The 16642-nt window shown below is 39.2% G+C and overlaps 1 protein-coding gene across 1 annotated transcript in view; it reads right to left on the bottom strand.

Annotated features, from left to right (window-relative positions):
* mtor (mechanistic target of rapamycin kinase) overlaps positions 1-16642 on the bottom strand; it is a 224863-nt gene that overhangs the window by 181965 nt on the left and 26256 nt on the right. The window contains exons 9-15 of the mRNA XM_084138801.1: positions 16449-16632; positions 15665-15793; positions 8404-8648; positions 5578-5793; positions 3445-3650; positions 1141-1263; positions 409-492 (exon numbers count right to left, since the gene is read on the bottom strand). Coding sequence (XP_083994927.1) covers positions 409-492; positions 1141-1263; positions 3445-3650; positions 5578-5793; positions 8404-8648; positions 15665-15793; positions 16449-16632 — 1187 coding nt within the window. The remainder of the gene's footprint in view (positions 1-408; positions 493-1140; positions 1264-3444; positions 3651-5577; positions 5794-8403; positions 8649-15664; positions 15794-16448; positions 16633-16642) is intronic.

Raw genomic sequence — 16642 nt, 5'->3', positions numbered from 1 at the left:
AGAAAGGGACACAGTTCACAGCATTTCAACTGAGCAAAATCAATGAGCTTTCAGGGTTGACTTTTTGAGTGTAATGTAATTTTGAATGTGAATCATCCAGGTGGCTCTAGTCCATTGTTTAATACCAACCGTAGTAGTCATATCTAACGTCACCATTTATACCATTTATCTGCGGAAAAAACAATTCGCTCTTACACTTAATCCCTTTTCTCCAACCTCCTTCTTACCCATTATTACCCATTGTCCATAAACATTCTGTCTCTATGTTTGTCTTCTCAACAGAACTACCCTGACCATTCTCCTGAAAGTTTCCTAAATATTGTGCAGCACTGAGTAGGAAGTAGACATGGTTATTTTAAAGGTACTGTAGATGATGTCTAAAGTGCAGGCTAGAAAATGATCCATTACCTGGGCAAGTTCTCCAATGGTAGCTAAAACACTGATAACGACTGCAGGGTTGGGATCGGGATCTTTTAGCTTTAAGATGAGGGCCTGTGTGAAGAACAAAATTGGAAAAATACATCCCAAACATTTAGTCACACTTCAAGACCATCACAATATCTACATCCAGAAAAGGGACTGGCAAGTTATTAGATATGGGAATCATAATGAATTTAAAATTTACCTCAATAATTATGCTTAGTATAAAGTACTATTAATAGCAACAAAACTACTGATATAGCAAAAAATCAATAGCAAAAAAAACAGAAAAAAAAATCTTAACATTGTCACACAGTTAATCCGTTGCTAAGCCCCACTTTGCAAAAAATTACTGACCAATCCTACATTATATGCTGACCATATTAAACAAGTTTTTCTCTTTTCTAATGAAAGTCTGTGTTTATCTAGTTTTACAAATGTTTAAAAAAATAAATAAGTTAAAACATTGTTTACTGGGTACTTTAAGAAAATAAATATTGATTCTTGAAAATTCATGCTGTGGATTAAACTGTGAAAGTCCTCATTCTGAAATTAACATATACTATTAGTAGGAACACTAACATTTCTCGAATGTCAACTGCAGAAATGATCTTGGCTATTTTCCAAGTACAAACAAATAAACTTCCTGTTACAAAATTTCACAACACATTTGACAACATCCCTAAAACACATGCAGAGGTATTAAGGATGTGACTGTACCTTGAGAATGGGCTCCATGTATGGGCGGATGAGTCTGGGGGCATTAGACACCAAGTGACCCAACATGCGGGCACTTTGCTCTTTGTTTCGGCCCACACCGCTATGTTCCAGCTCAGTCAGGATCTGGACAAAGTTTTATTGCATTGGACAGTACCAAGTTTGGCATTATTCAATTGTATAACTACAGACACATTCATAACAGACGTGTGACAAAACAATTAATATTTTATCTAAACAGAGACTATCATATTATTGTTTTATAAAAACAAATAAAACAAGAACTCTTCTAATGAGAAGACAGTAATGGCAGCACACTTAATATTAAAGGTTTCCAAGCAATATGAAAGTTGCTAGCCAACAGTTAACTGAATTTGTTGAGGTGCCAGGGAAAACAGAGTCAGACAAGGCTGACTAGAGCTATGGTGAAACAAAACAGCTGCTATTTCAGCGGAAAAACATTTACTCACCGCCATCTGTTGGTAACTGACATGAAGTAAAGTCATAGAAAAGAATGGCTACAACTCCTCGTAACAATTCTGCAGTGTTTAGTATGAGTATGAGTTTATTATAACCTACTACATTTGGCAAAATGTGCAGTATAAAAAGTATTCCACTGTATGGAATAGTGTATCCTATAATCTTTAACATCTCTATTTTAACTCATTTTATTGGTCTGCCAAGGCTGAAGACATTTTTACACTAAATTTAGATACAGTAACTGTACTGCAGAAGTTATCTGTACTGAAGTACCTTTGAACCTAAGGCTTCCCCTACTAGAGGATAACTCTGTGTTTAAGAAACAAAATTATATTAATTTTAGATTTGTAGAAATTACAATGTCTGTGCTGCCTTCAAAAATCAATCAGATGAAGGTATGTCAGTAGACAAGAAGTGACAATCGTTGGATTCAGACATGGCTTGTTGCCTTCCTACCTGCAGAATTTTTCAGCTTTGGGACACAGCCAAATGCAGTTAAGTATGATCAGGGTTGGAGCTAAACTCTGCAGGAAAGTGGACCTCTGGGCCAGAGTTGAGAACCCCTACTGTAGCTCAACACACAGTAGCTAGGCCAGATCAGACACCTCTTGGCCGCTCCAAGTCTTGAATCAATCTTTAAATGTGACTTGGTTTATATTATACATTACATGTGATGTATAATATATAAAAATTGACAGAATTAACATAGTTTTCTGAATGTATTAACTGTATGTTTAATGTCATTATTTCGAGAAACTCACAATATAATGTGAATAAAAAATAATAACTGACAAATATTTAATAAAAGGATTTGAAAAATCTATTAACTCCAATGTCACATGGTTTATGCAGGTATTCACAAGATAATCTACATAAATATTTCTCAATTGAGCGAGTTGATTTAATATTTAATATTTAACAACTTGAGTGATGCAACAATTGTCTAATTTCATGCATATTTTTGTCCAGTATACAATCAGTTATGCAAAAGTACACATTTGTAGTAAACATCTTTTCAAGTGAGTTATTTTTAAAATGGGCTTTAAATTACATTCACTTATAATTACAAATTACAGTTACTTTATAATAATGAGATTGTTAGGTTTACATAAAAAGTTATTCTTAGAAATTCCTAGAAATACAATATAGTAGATATCAGCAGTTGTCCTAAAATTTTTACTTTCTTTCAAGTGTTTTTACAGACACATTGAGAAATGCGAGATAAAATAAGTATATAATAAAAGACACAGTTGTGAGATATACAGTGTCAAGTGGCAATTTCAGTCTCAAGCCAAATAACAAGACAATATCACTAGGGCTTGTGTTGTTTAATACATGTAAGAGATGCTTTTCTTCAGCGCACAACTTACATTTTACCTCTATTTTATATACTCTATAAATGTTATGAATTGAAATTCATGCGTATATTTCCATTTTGCAAAACAATTTGTCATAACAGCAACAGAGTCATTGTTCAACTTTAAAGATGGAGAAAAATAAGCGCAATAAGTTAATCTAAAATATGAATTTTAAACAAATATTTGTTGTTGGATATCAAATTTACACAAGGATTAGCATTTTTAAAAAAAACAAAAAAACATTTGGCTGTATTTTTGTATTATCGCTAGTATTATTATTAATTCTGACTTAAATTTTTTAATGCTGGTGCTAACACATCAGCTGTTGGTGATACCATATGTACAACTTGGTGGCACCAGCACCAACACTCTCATATGTTAGTCAGGAGAACTGAATATTGAAAATATAAAAGTAGTATGGTAGGATGCCATTTCAAATATAGCCATGTGCTGTGAAAAATGTAAATACCTGAATAAGCATCTTGCGCAGGAAGGGCATGACAAAGGCAGGGTTCATACTGCTAAGACGGCCGATAGTGCAGATGGCCAGTTCACGAATCTCAAACACTTCATCATTAAGTGCCACAAACAGAGCCTGGAGGTTCTCTGCTTGTGCCAGGTGGGCATCAAAGCGTTCGTCCAGGGAGGCCAGCACACAGTATCGAATATCAGGGTCTGAGAGGAAGCCACATGTACAGTGCACAGCATAAATGAGTACACCCACTCTGAACTTACAATTTGTAGATCAATTACCAAAAAAGCATGTCAATATTAAAGAGGAAAATAAGATTTTTTTTTTATCAAAGTGATAAAACGTTGTGTTGGAAAAATGAGTACACCCTCCAGAAGTGACCAAATTAAAACTTAATAAAACATGCAAGTTAAAGGAAATTTTTTTGATAAACGTGAGTATGTTGAAGTAAAAATTAAAGTAGGAGTCCTTTCTTTGTTACATATCTGTTACTGTATCATTCTTAGATTCATGCTGACAACAAAGAAACCACATTAAAGAGAATGGTCAGGAGATTTATTTCTTTATACAAAATAGGAGAACGGTCAAATAGTATAAAAAAAAATCATTGTTGCACAATGGTGAGCATACTATAAAAAAAATGGGAAGGTACTTGAAACAAGGTCCCTGAAATAATAAGACCTTCACTTTAAGCGTTTTGTGATTTTTAGCTAAGAAAAGAGCAGAAAAATGCCAACCAAGTGTCTAAGAGCTGGCGAAAGCTACAAGAAGAGTATCGACTATTTCATCTCACACAGTAAGACGCAACAGCAGTGAAATACATGGTTGTTGTCCAAAAAAAAGAAGAAAGTACCTTAAGTACTCTCTCTTCAAGTCAAGCATTTTGGATCTAACAGCATCCAAAATGTATGTCGTTGTAAGGGGGAGGAGTACAGTGAGAAGTAGTAGCTGGTCCTCACAGTGAACATGGCAGTTTAAATGGAAGTTTGTAGTTTAAATAAACCATACAAATTATATATTTCAACAGGACATCTTGCTTTATTAATATTTATTGTGAATTTCTTAACCAAATTTTAACAACATAAGGGCATATCCCTTGAGCACAGCTGATGACACTTTGAAATTATGCTTAAGTGATCAAGAACATTCCAATGTACAAAAAATCTTTCTTTTGATTCCTACATCTTCATTTTCTTTCTTTGTATCCTTCCCTCACATCCTAAGGTGGTGGAGTTAGGAAGCGAGGAAAAAAAAGCAAGGATGCACAAATAAGAAATGAGAAGCACCCATTAACTTTATTCTCACAAAGAATTTCACCTGACCTTTAGATTACTGAGCACCATTTTGTAGAGACAAGTTGAGCAACACTTCCCATTAAACAAGGAAGTCATCCTTGAAGAGTTAAATAGGATAAATGTGACGATTTTTTGGCCTTCCAAAAATTGAATGACACTAGGTTGGTTTTGGTTAGGTTTTATTTTTAACGCCGTTCCTGAGCAGTACAACCCAAAAGTTAGTTTGTGTACAGCGCATTTTATGGAGTACAGCTTCCTAAACCTGAGAGAGTACAACGCAAGCACTACACAAGTCGTGCTAGCAAGGTTGCTTCCGATCGATCTGCTTGATCATTCACATTTTCAGAATCTGACTCGGGCTTCAGCTGATATGGTAAAACCGACGACAATAACCGTTAACCGTTTACAACTGCTTAAGAAGCCATGGAAGCTGAAGCTCGTGTTATAGAAAAAGGGGCTTTGTAGAAACTGGAACTCAATCAAAGTGTTTCAGACAGACTGGGAAGAGAGGTACTGCAACAAAGTACAATATGTGAAAAATAATGTGTTTTTTGAATATTAAAGCATGTTAACCTATTCTAATACACCGAATAATCATAATGATGAACTTTTAAACTATTAACAGAACCCCAGATTCTATGCATTAAACTTTACTGGCTAAAACTCAACTTATGTATTTTATTTATTAAGAAGAATCTCCACTAAGCAACACGTTTTCATTAAATTTATGGACGTATACATTTACATTTGTATGAGTATAAACGTACTTGCACACAGAAATGTGTATATACATAATCTATAAGCTAACATGAATTCAAACAGCTGTGTCTCTCACCTGGGTCAGTGATGCCAACCACCAGTAACTTGCTGAGAACATCAGCCACCACCTGCACAGCGGTTTGACTGACCACATGTCCGTGGCCGCTGATCAGGTGAATGGACGGGGTGAGCAGACGTGAGCAGGTACGTGCTGCCTCCATGCGGATCTCCTTGTGCTCGCTGTTCAGGAAGTGGTCAGCACAGTGGCGCACAAACTGGGTCAAGGAGTGACCTAAAAATTAACCAAACAGGAAAGAAAAAAACATTATATTTTCTAAAGAAAATGTAAGTGATCAGTTGAGCCCAATTAGATATGAATATTAAAAGGTTAATATTCATCAGATCAGATGTTTTAACAAGCAATTATTATTTTTACATTTAGATACATATGTAAGGCAGAATGCCATGGGACAGAAAATATACTGAATAGGGTTCAGAGTGCTTATGGTTTGAACCACTCCGTTGTTTTGACGTGCTGCACACTTTAACTGGAAACGGTAAAATGGTACAACAGTTGTCATTATGTCTCGCGGGCCGGTTGGAACCAAGCCAGGGTCCGGACCAGGATCGCGGTCTGCCATTTGAATATTCCTAATTTAGGGAATATTAGTGTCTATGTCTAGATTATTATTTTTTTTAAACTGGATTTTGCAGTAAACAATTTGTATATTTATAGCAATAACTGTTCTATCCAGACCATCAAATCATCATTTGATGATAATTTTTTCAGGTTGCTCCTTTGCGCTTAAATAATTGTATACTGTTCTGAAGAATTGAATACAGTATTGTATACTGTTTTAGGCATGCCTTATGGAATACTAGTTATTGTAACCTCATCTATATCTTGCTGCCTATCAAAATAATCTTTGTTTAACATTGGTGTATATCTCCTCCTTGTAACATGCATTGTACGCTTGTTATATTAATTAGACTATAAAGGGACACAAAACTGCCAGCCCATTCTGATCACGCAAATGAGTCAACTTCCAAACAAAGGAACTTTTCCCGGTTGAAAATTACACCTTTCTCGGTCAAGCCAAATTCGAAAGGTGTGACCTCCACAGAAGTTAAAGGGCACTGTTTTAGTGCTCTCCCTCTTCCGTCTTCTTCTGGTTGCTGTTCGTGTGAAAAGAGTGGTGACATCCGGTCTGAATAAATTAGGTCAACCCAACCGGAACCGAGAACAATTCCCATAACACCCGATGTACTTGGTACATAAGAAGAATGGCATCTATGCTAATATTAGTCTTCTCTGTTTATCCCGAGGTTACTGTAGTCAGCTAGCCTGGCAAGCCAGACCTACATCAAAATGTTAGGTCTAGCAACTCACCATAGACACGGCTCAATCCGAGGGGCGGGATAAACGGCTGTCTTTCAAATTCCCTCTGCACGCAATAGGACATCGCTTCAACCAACCAGAGCGTTTTCCCAACAGCGGAGCTAGTTGATAGATTCAACTTTTGCCATATCTGGCCGGCAAAACTACGAACACATCTTCCTTTTTTTAAGAATGACTTAAGTGCCGTTCTTTGCTCTTTTCTCAAAGAAAAACGTAACTCCAAGTCCTCCAGAGTCGCGGCCAAAGCCGATTCGAAAGAATGTTCTCCAGCAGCAGCCATTCTTTGTTTTCAAGTAGCAGCCAGGGAACATAGACTGCAGGGAACCGTCGCAACTCTGTCGTCATTATGTAAAGCCCGCCCCGCCTACTCTATACACGACGTGATTGGCCTGACCCAATTTAGGTTTTTGCAGCTCGAAAGTCAATGGAGAGTTGCTAGACTACCCTGGCTGCAAAATACATTTTGCTGCCACTAGGGTGCGTCTAGATTTCTAGGCTAGTAGTCGGCCGTATCCGCTTTGTACCCAGATCAGATGGTGGACCTGCACCTAGACACGACCACAACGCAGCCCTGAACGTCAGCTGAGATCCTGTCAACTAAACAATCCCCTGTGAAGGCCTCGTCGACACGACAGCCATTGGCACAGATCCTTAGCAAAGACCACAAGAGGCAGACAAGCCCTCTGCACAGAACTATGACCAGTTTCGTCTCAATACTGGCATGATGAATCCGATCTTCAAGAAAAAGGAACTGGATGAAATATTTGATGTTACGATCCACAATCTGATTTCTGACGTGTGATGCAGCCTGAATCATAATCACACCGTGTTTGTTCTTTGGCCAGATGACAACTGGCCCCCAGACTGAGTCTGGTTCTCTCAAGGTTTTCCCCATTCTGTCACCTGATGGAATTTGGGTTCCTTGCCACTGTCCCCTCTGGCTTGCATAGTTGGAGTCACTTAATATTCAACAATATTATTGATTTGACTGAACCGACACTAATGGAAGAGAACTGAACTGAGCTGGATGATGACATCACTATTTTCTGCAGAACTACTTTATAGTTGAAATGAGCTAATTTAATAATTAATGATCTTTACACTGGAACTGAATCAACACTGAATTGACTTCAGCTGAACAATGACACTATTTTCTTTTAGAGCTGCTGTTATCACTGTAAAGCTGCTTTGCAACAATCTGTATTGTATAAAGCGCTAAATAAAAAGGTGACTTGACTTGACTACAATAGGTGATAGTCCAGGTTACTAGAAACTTCCAGGCTGGTGTGTTGGGAAAAGGTTGTAGTAAAACTTTGCAGGACATTGGCCAGCAGAAAGAGGATTGGACATCTCTGCCCTTGACCAATAGGTGCCTTTTAAGACACTATTCATGAAAGTATATAATTAAAAGTTGATCTTTGCAAAAAAATATTTCATAATTTATGAATAAACTGAAAAGAAAATGGCATTTTAACCTAAAGTGTCATCTAAAGTATCCTGTACCTTCAAATTCAAAGCTGCCGAGAGTACGCAGTGCCAGGGTGATGCTGCCCACATCGCTAGCCTCAGGGATGTTGGTCAGGCTGGGTGATGCCAACTGGTATGCCAGGCCCTTGGGCATACCTGGGTGACGCAGAGGCTTATGCATGAGCACAAGTGAAAGCATCTTTAGCAGACCGTCCTGAATGTCTTTCTTCAGCTGTGGGATCTGCCTGCTCAGGTCGTAAAGCACTGCGGTGAGAGCAGGACTAAAGAGAAGAGAGGGAGAGAATCAGACAGATGACACAGGAAATGATGTCTGAATCTTCTGGCATGTAGAATAGAGGTCTGCACAGGCTTTAAACTGAAGCCCGAACCCGTTTGACCCGACCCAAACCTGAACGGTAGTGTTAAAGTTTAAGACCGAACCCGAAATTTCGCTGTAGAGATGTAAGCCAAGACAGCTTTGTAAGACCTACACTACACGTAACCGCGGAGCTTTTATTGGTTGAAACGACAAGATCATATCGTACAAGGTTTAAAACATAATAGACACATCAAGTGGTAGAAAATGTGAATGATTCAGAGAGACGCACAGAGATGGCAACACGGCTATTTTACTACTTATTGCGTTTTCTTTCATGCATATAGTTTGCACTCATTTATTTATCATATCGTACAATGTTTTAAACATTTAAATACACATATCAAATAGTAGAAAATGTGTATGATGTAGTTTTAGTTGATAGCAACCTTTTGACAAAGCCGATTTCTGAGAGACGCGAGAGAAACAAAGCTATTTGATTTACAAAAGCACATGCTCATTTCATTCATAGAATTTTCACTCATTTGTGTATCAAAATATAATCTATCATATCGTCTCTCAAGGTTTAAAACATTTAAATATACTTATCAAGTAGTAGAAAATGTTTATAATGCAGTATTTTATTGATAGTAGGCCTACTCTTGACAAAGCTCTGATTTCTGAGAGACACAGAGACGGTAACGCAGCTTTTTTGATTTGCACTGTGCTTAGTTTACACTCATTCACTTCACACACACATTATTGCGTAGTAATTCTGGAGATTTATGTATAATTTTGTGCTATCCCCTGGCTCACCTGTTATCCAAATATTTTTCCTTTTAGGCCTATTCAGTAGTATTCGTTGCAGTGCAGCTTTCCCTGCATCATTTGGCACTGTAATACGTTTTCCCTCAGTAATTGTTTGCCTTATAGCACTCATAGTTAAGGTTTGAGTGCCGTCTGCTGTGTTGTGACTGAAAGAGCACGCGAGAGCACACGCAAAAAACAGTTCTGTTAATATATATATATATATATATATATATATATATATTATAGTTATAACTCTGAATATATAAGTGTAAATCCTGAATATATAAATGTAAATCCCGAATATATAGTTAAAACTCTGAATATATAAATGTAATCCTGAATATATAGTTAAAACTCTGAATATATAGTTGTAAATCCTGAATATATAGTTATAACTCTGAATATATAAATGTAAATCCTGAATAGTTAAAACTCTGAATATATAGTTGTAAATCCTGAATATATAGTTATAACTCTGAATATATAAATGTAACTCTGAATATAGTTATAACTCTGAATATATGAATGTAAATCCCAAATATATAGTTAAAACTCTGAATATATAAATGTAATCCTGAATATATAGTTATAACTCTGAATATATAAATGTAAATCCTGAATATATAGTTATAACTCTGAATATATAAATGTAAATCCTGAATATATAGTTATAACTCTGAATATATAAATGTAAATCCTGAATATATAGTTAAAACTCTGAATATATAGTTGTAAATCCTGAATATATAGTTATAACTCTGAATATATAAATGTAACTCTGAATATATAAATGTAAATCTGAATATATAAATGTAAATCCTGAATATATAGTTATAACTCTGAATATATAAATGTAAATCCTAAATATGTAGTTCTCTTACGAGAGGTCTCTCGTACTGCGTAAGATATCTTACGCTGGGGAAAATCCTTTTTCCGTGAGATATTGAAGCCAAAAATTATCCTTAATTTTGTAATAATGCAAAACGCGTTGCGGCAGCATACAGACATAGGCGAGGCAGCTCGCGCGCCTATTGGCTGTTCTGCGGCAACTGCAGCAGCCTATCGAGCGAGGCCTGTGCATGACGCCAGACCCAATGAGGGTGCTTCGCGCCCGCTGCGTCACATCCCGCCGAAACGGGCGTGGTCTAGGCCTATAAATACCGCTCGCAGGCAGCTATTATCTGATTTTTCATCCTTCAAGCGAAGCACACGCATCGCTGGAGCTGGAAAGAAGCCGCGCCGTCTGAGAGAGAGCACCTTCAGCGGGACGAGTCACTGAAGTCGCTGGCCGCGCCGCCTTCCTTGCCTTCCTGCTGCGCTATCCGGCGTTATATCCTTTCTCTGCTACTGTGTTTATGTATGTGTGTGTGCTCGCCGCCGCGACACACACTCTCATTGCACTAAAAGAGCTGGGCGTCTTTTTGAAGAAGCCCCTTTCCTGAGGATCACGCAGCTCTCGCGCTCGCTGACGGCGACTGCCCTCAGTGCGAGCTAGTTACTGCCTATGGTGACTCTTAGGACTCACCTGGCATCCTTCTCCGAGACTGCTCCTCCGGCATAAGGAGAAAAGAGAGTGTTTCTGGTCCCGCTGCGGACGGACCGACCTCCATTTCTCATACATTTCTCATTCCCCTCTGAAGTTCGGGCGACTGGAAATGTCAGTATTGCAGTGAGCAAGCCTGTTGTAATGCACGCAGGCCTGCAAATAAACGCCAGCATGTTGACGCTCTCTGTTTCTATGGCAACTTCTCGCTCGTTCAGTTCCAGTAAATGTGACTGTTCCAGTGTATTCTGCAGTAAACAAGTCGGCGACGCAGCAAGCTTGCCTGCACACGAACGCCGCTTTTACGGCTACCCAGATAAATCCCATAAGAGTGAATTTTCTGGTGTCCCGGCCACGGCCAATGGTGTTTTATGTGTAGAAAGAATGCCCACTGCCCAGTGCCCATCTCTACACACAAGCACAGCCCGTCACACAGGGCTCGCGCACATAAATCGACTCAGATCGATTGCGCATCAAACGTGGTAAATGTGCCCACTACCCAGTGCCCACAAACACTACGTTATGCATGTCTCACGGTTTCTGTAAAAACGAAACCAATGTGCATTCGCTTCACTCAAGCGAACAATGCTTTCGGTGTGGTAAATGTGCCCGCTATCCCGCGCCCACATCCACGCACAGACATGACAGTTCCTACGGGACTCGCCCAGCTCTCCCCCTCTCGGTTGACCGCCGCAGAGGAGTCGAGCGCGGGCAATCTGCCCGCTTTTATCAGCGCACCCCTGCCTCAAATGTCACGAGCGCGACGCTTGTGTTACAGCACACCGAGGCCTCTCCATCGCTGAGCGAACGGAGCACGCTTCGTATTCAACCCCTAGCTATTCATGCAGATGCATGGGCAAAGCTGCCTGGGGTTTCGAAGTGGGTGCTAAAACATTATAAAAAGAGGCTATTCGCTGCAGTTTCGCCGACGCCCTCGCCGCTATACGGCGCGCGTCGAGACCACGGTAAAAAAAGAAGTAGCACATTTACTTCGAGCCGAAGTGGCGAAACTATTGAGCAAAGGGGCCATAGAGCCTCTCTCTCAAGTTCAGAGCGAAGGAGGGCTATACAGCAGATACTTCCTGGTACCGAAAAAAGACGGGGGACTCAGACCCATACTAGATCTAAGGCAACTGAACAGAGTGCTTGTGAAGCGACAGTTCAGGATGCTCACGACCAGAGAAATCCTCGCGCAGATTCGCGTCAATAGATCTGAAAGACGCGTACTTTCAAATACAGATAGCGTCACGTCACAGGCGATTTTTGAGATTCGCCTTCGAGGGCCAGGCATATCAGTACATAGTCCTGCCGTTCGGTTTATCCCTGGCACCCCGTACATTTACGAAGTGCATGGATGCGGCGCTCGCACCCCTCAGAATGAGGGGCGTGCGAGTACTGAACTATTTGGATGATTGGCTGATTCTAGCGCAATCTCGCTCAGTGCTCATAGAGCACACGACCATTTTACTCAATCACCTCGAGAATTTGGGTCTCAGAGTCAATTGGGCGAAGAGCTCTCTGTCCCCCAGTCAGACGATATCTTTCCTGGGCACAGAGCTGGACTCGCTGTCCATGATAGCGCGACTATCACCACAGCGCGCGGTAGACATTCAGCGTGCAGCGAACTCTTTCCGCTGCGGCGCATCTGTCCCGCTCAAGAAATTTCAGAAGATGCTGGGTCTCATGGCCTCAGCATCATCAGTGCTCCAGCTGGGCCTGCTCTGCATGCGCCCACTGCAGTTCTGGCTGAAAGCGCGAGTCCCATGCCGAGCGTGGACATCCGGTCTGCTTCGTCTCAAGGTCAATCAGAAGTGCGTCACAGCTCTGAAACCTTGGAAAGCGGACGACTGGTACCAATCAGGTGTAAGCCTGGGGACTTCCTCGAGGGTGAGGGTGGTGTCTACGGACGCATCCACCTCGGGATGGGGAGCGCTGCTCGAGGGCAGACCGTTCTTCGGCCAGTGGTCAGAACGGGAGAAGCTTCTGCACATAAACTGCCTCGAAATGTCTCTAGAAGAGGGAACGAGTACTGCGTATCTTGCCGTGCATGCACACGCTCTGGTTGCTTCGATGATGAAAAACCAGATAATAGCTGCCTGCGAGCGGTATTTATAGGCCTAGACCACGCCCGTTTCGGCGGGATGTGACGCAGCAGGCGCGAAGCACCCTCATTGGGTCTGGCGTCACGCCAGGCCTCGCTCGATTGGCTGCTGCAGTTGCCGCAGAACAGCCAATAGGCGCGCGAGCTGCCTCGCCTATGTCTGTATGCTGCCGCAACGCGTTTTGCATTATTACAAAATTAAGGATAATTTTTGGCTTCAATATCTCGCGGAAAAAGGATTTTCCCCTAGCGTAAGATATCTTACGCAGTACTCGTTCCCTCTTCTAGAGAGAACCGAGGTTACGTTAGTAACCGAGTACGTTATAACTCTGAATATATAAATGTAAATCCTGAATATGTAGTTATAACTCTGAATATATAAATGTAAATCCTGAATATATAGTTATAACTCTGAATATATAAATGTAAATCTGAATATATAAATGTAAATCCCGAATATATAGTTAAAACTCTGAATATATAAATGTAATCCTGAATATATAGTTATAACTCTGAATATATAAATGTAAATCCTGAATATATAGTTATAACTTAAGAATGATAGCGTAAAGAAGGTTTTCGGGAAATGCAGCCCAGCATATTATTTAAACATAAATATGAAACTAAATAAGCTTTTCTCTAACCCTGTACAACGAATGCGCCAGCGTGTTCTGATGGATTTTTCTTTAATGACAGCGGAAGAAACACTAAACATACATATTAGTGTGTAAGACAACTACAAAGGGTCTACTTTTATTTGTATACATTCACAATAACACCAAAACCTTGTGCTTTTGTAAAATAAAGATCTGCCTTTGTTTCAACTGTCTCTGTATCCGCGAGAATCTTTCTGAAACTAATAAAGTTTAAAGAATGGCCTATTATCACACAAACAATGTGCTGAGGCCACCTATGCAAAATGGTAAATGCCCCCAACAATGCCTTAAAAATAATCAACAAAGGCTATAGTACAGTAGCCTACGTTACACTGAGATTTCATGTCGGAGCGGGATTTGAGCGCTTGGGCCGTGAGCGATTGAGTGGAGCGCATTGGCATAGAGCGGAATATTGAGCGGAGCTCACATGCTGAGTTATAACTATATATTCAGGATTTACATTTATATATTCAGAGTTATAACTATATATTCAGGATTTACATTTATATATTCAGAATTATAACTATATATTCAGAGTTATAACTATATATTCAGGATTTACATTTATATATTCAGAGTTATAACTATATATTCAGGATTTACATTTATATATTCAGAGTTATAACTATATATTTAGGATTTACATTTATATATTCAGAGTTATAACTATATATTCAGGGTTACATTTATATATTCAGGATTTACAACTATATATTCAGAGTTTTAACTATATATTCGGATTTACATAGAATTATTTCCTGTTTGGCCCCCCATAATATATATATATATACAGGGTTCGAATTATGATTTCATCTTTGTGGGGGTCTCTTTAAAAAAAAAAGAAAAAAAAAAAAAGTAGCTAGCCTATGAGCAGGCGCGGTAGCTTAATAATGTAATATAAAAATATAAAAATTTGTAAATATAATAAAAATTTAATAAAAAAGCGTTGATAACACAATTCAATTTAAATAGTACATTTGGTTTAATTTGTCGTTTAATGAGGTCTAATATATGCTATATGTTATATACTTAAGTGGTCCAGTGGTAGAACATTTGCCAAACGCGTCAGAGGTCCTGGGTTCGAATCCGCACTCATATCAGTTTTTTTTTTTCATCAAATCCGATTATGTTTATAAGTGGTTCTATTTCAGGCAGAGACACGTTTGTGTGCATTTTGTTTTGTAATTTTACTGGAACGAATAGAGAGTCTCCACAACGGATTGAAGCGCGCCCGAGTGAAGACTGTGCGCGAGCCACAAACAAACACAGTATCCGCGCCAATGATCGCAGCGGCACTTTTATCACTTGATTTAAGCATAAGGATGTACCGTAGTGTGATGACGATCCGAGATCCCGCGAGATCCATGTGTTTGGCATCTTGTCCTATCTTTTAAGTCATGCTACAGTCTGAAGGAAAAAGTGCTTTATTTGTAATTTAAAATAATGGTGCTGATGATTTTTAGAGACCCCCACAGGTGTATGATTTTACTGCTTTCATGGGAGCTCATCCTCTCTCTATGGGAGCTCAGCTCCCACTGGCTCCCACGTAATTCGAATATATATATATATATGCGCTCTTTCAGCCACAACACAGTAGACAGCACTCAAGCCTTAACTATATATAGTTTTTCTTAGTTAAAAACCTGAACCAGCCCCGAAGCCGAAGATATTCATGATACATTAAGCCAAACCCGGCCTGAAAGCCGTGAGTTTTTCGGGACACGTCGGGCTCAGGTCAGGTAGCAGACTTCTGATGTAGAATCCAAGCAAAAAGTTTTTGTACAATCAACTGCATTTATGTTTAGTAGTTTTATTAATACGAAAAAATAAGATTTAAACACTAACTCAAAGTAGTTTGACTGGTACAGTACCTGAGACCAACAGCTAACATAGGCTCCAGAAGTTCTTTGACATCCTGTTGGATGCTAGGCCCCATAGCTCTGGACAGCATACTTATACAAGTAAACACAGTAGCATCCACCTGCATAGTCTTCTGCCTCCTAAAAGATTACAACACAGGACAGAGGGAGAAAAAGAAAAGAAAAGAACATTTACAATGTATATAATTGTAATGTAATATAATTCTTAACTTTTAATGTTTAGTGAAACAGTAACAACACTAGTACATTTTATATTGAACTCTGATCATGTTGCCCGGCACTAATAAACATTGAACAGCAAACTTAGTAACCTAATATTACTAAAAGTTGTACTCCTAGAAGTTGACGAAATTAAATGTTATCAGATTTTGTACTTGTTAAAATGTACAGTCTTTTGCTTCCAGGGAAATACAAAATGCTCTCTAGAATAAGAACGTTTACAGTTTAAACATTATGATAGTGGCTTCATTACTTTTGTCTATGGTACAAGCTGTCAAGTGAAAATGCTGTACATGAACACAAGAAAGAAACTGATCAACAGCAACTGCATGGGATCAACTGAAAAAAATAATAATAATAATAACTTATTTAGCATGGATCATAATGTTGCCATAGTCTTTAAACAAACAATAAATCATTTTAAGCTGAATGGTTCATCTGCTTAATAATTACTGTATGCCCTCTTATTGCTTTTATTTTTTAGGCCTCTAGATAGTGCTTGGATCTGAGCTGTGCACTGAAGAAAGTTTGGATTTGGATGGTTTCAGATTCTTACTTGTGTGCAAAGTCTTTAGGTGGCAGTGCAGCTTTAATAATCTCCAGGATCTTGGTGAGGAAGGGCTGAATTTCGGCCCTCACAGCCACCACCAGCAGACCCAATGCTTGAAACGCTGCCGTCCGTTCCTTTTCTTTTTTCAGGCAGCCCAGCAGGTGCCCCATAGTGTCCTGCAAATACTGATCTGAGGGTAG

Source organism: Abramis brama (assembly GCF_963993115.1).
Source record: "Abramis brama genome assembly, chromosome: 16".
Taxonomy (NCBI): domain Eukaryota; kingdom Metazoa; phylum Chordata; class Actinopteri; order Cypriniformes; family Leuciscidae; genus Abramis; species Abramis brama.
This window is presented reverse-complemented; position numbering and strand designations above follow the sequence as displayed.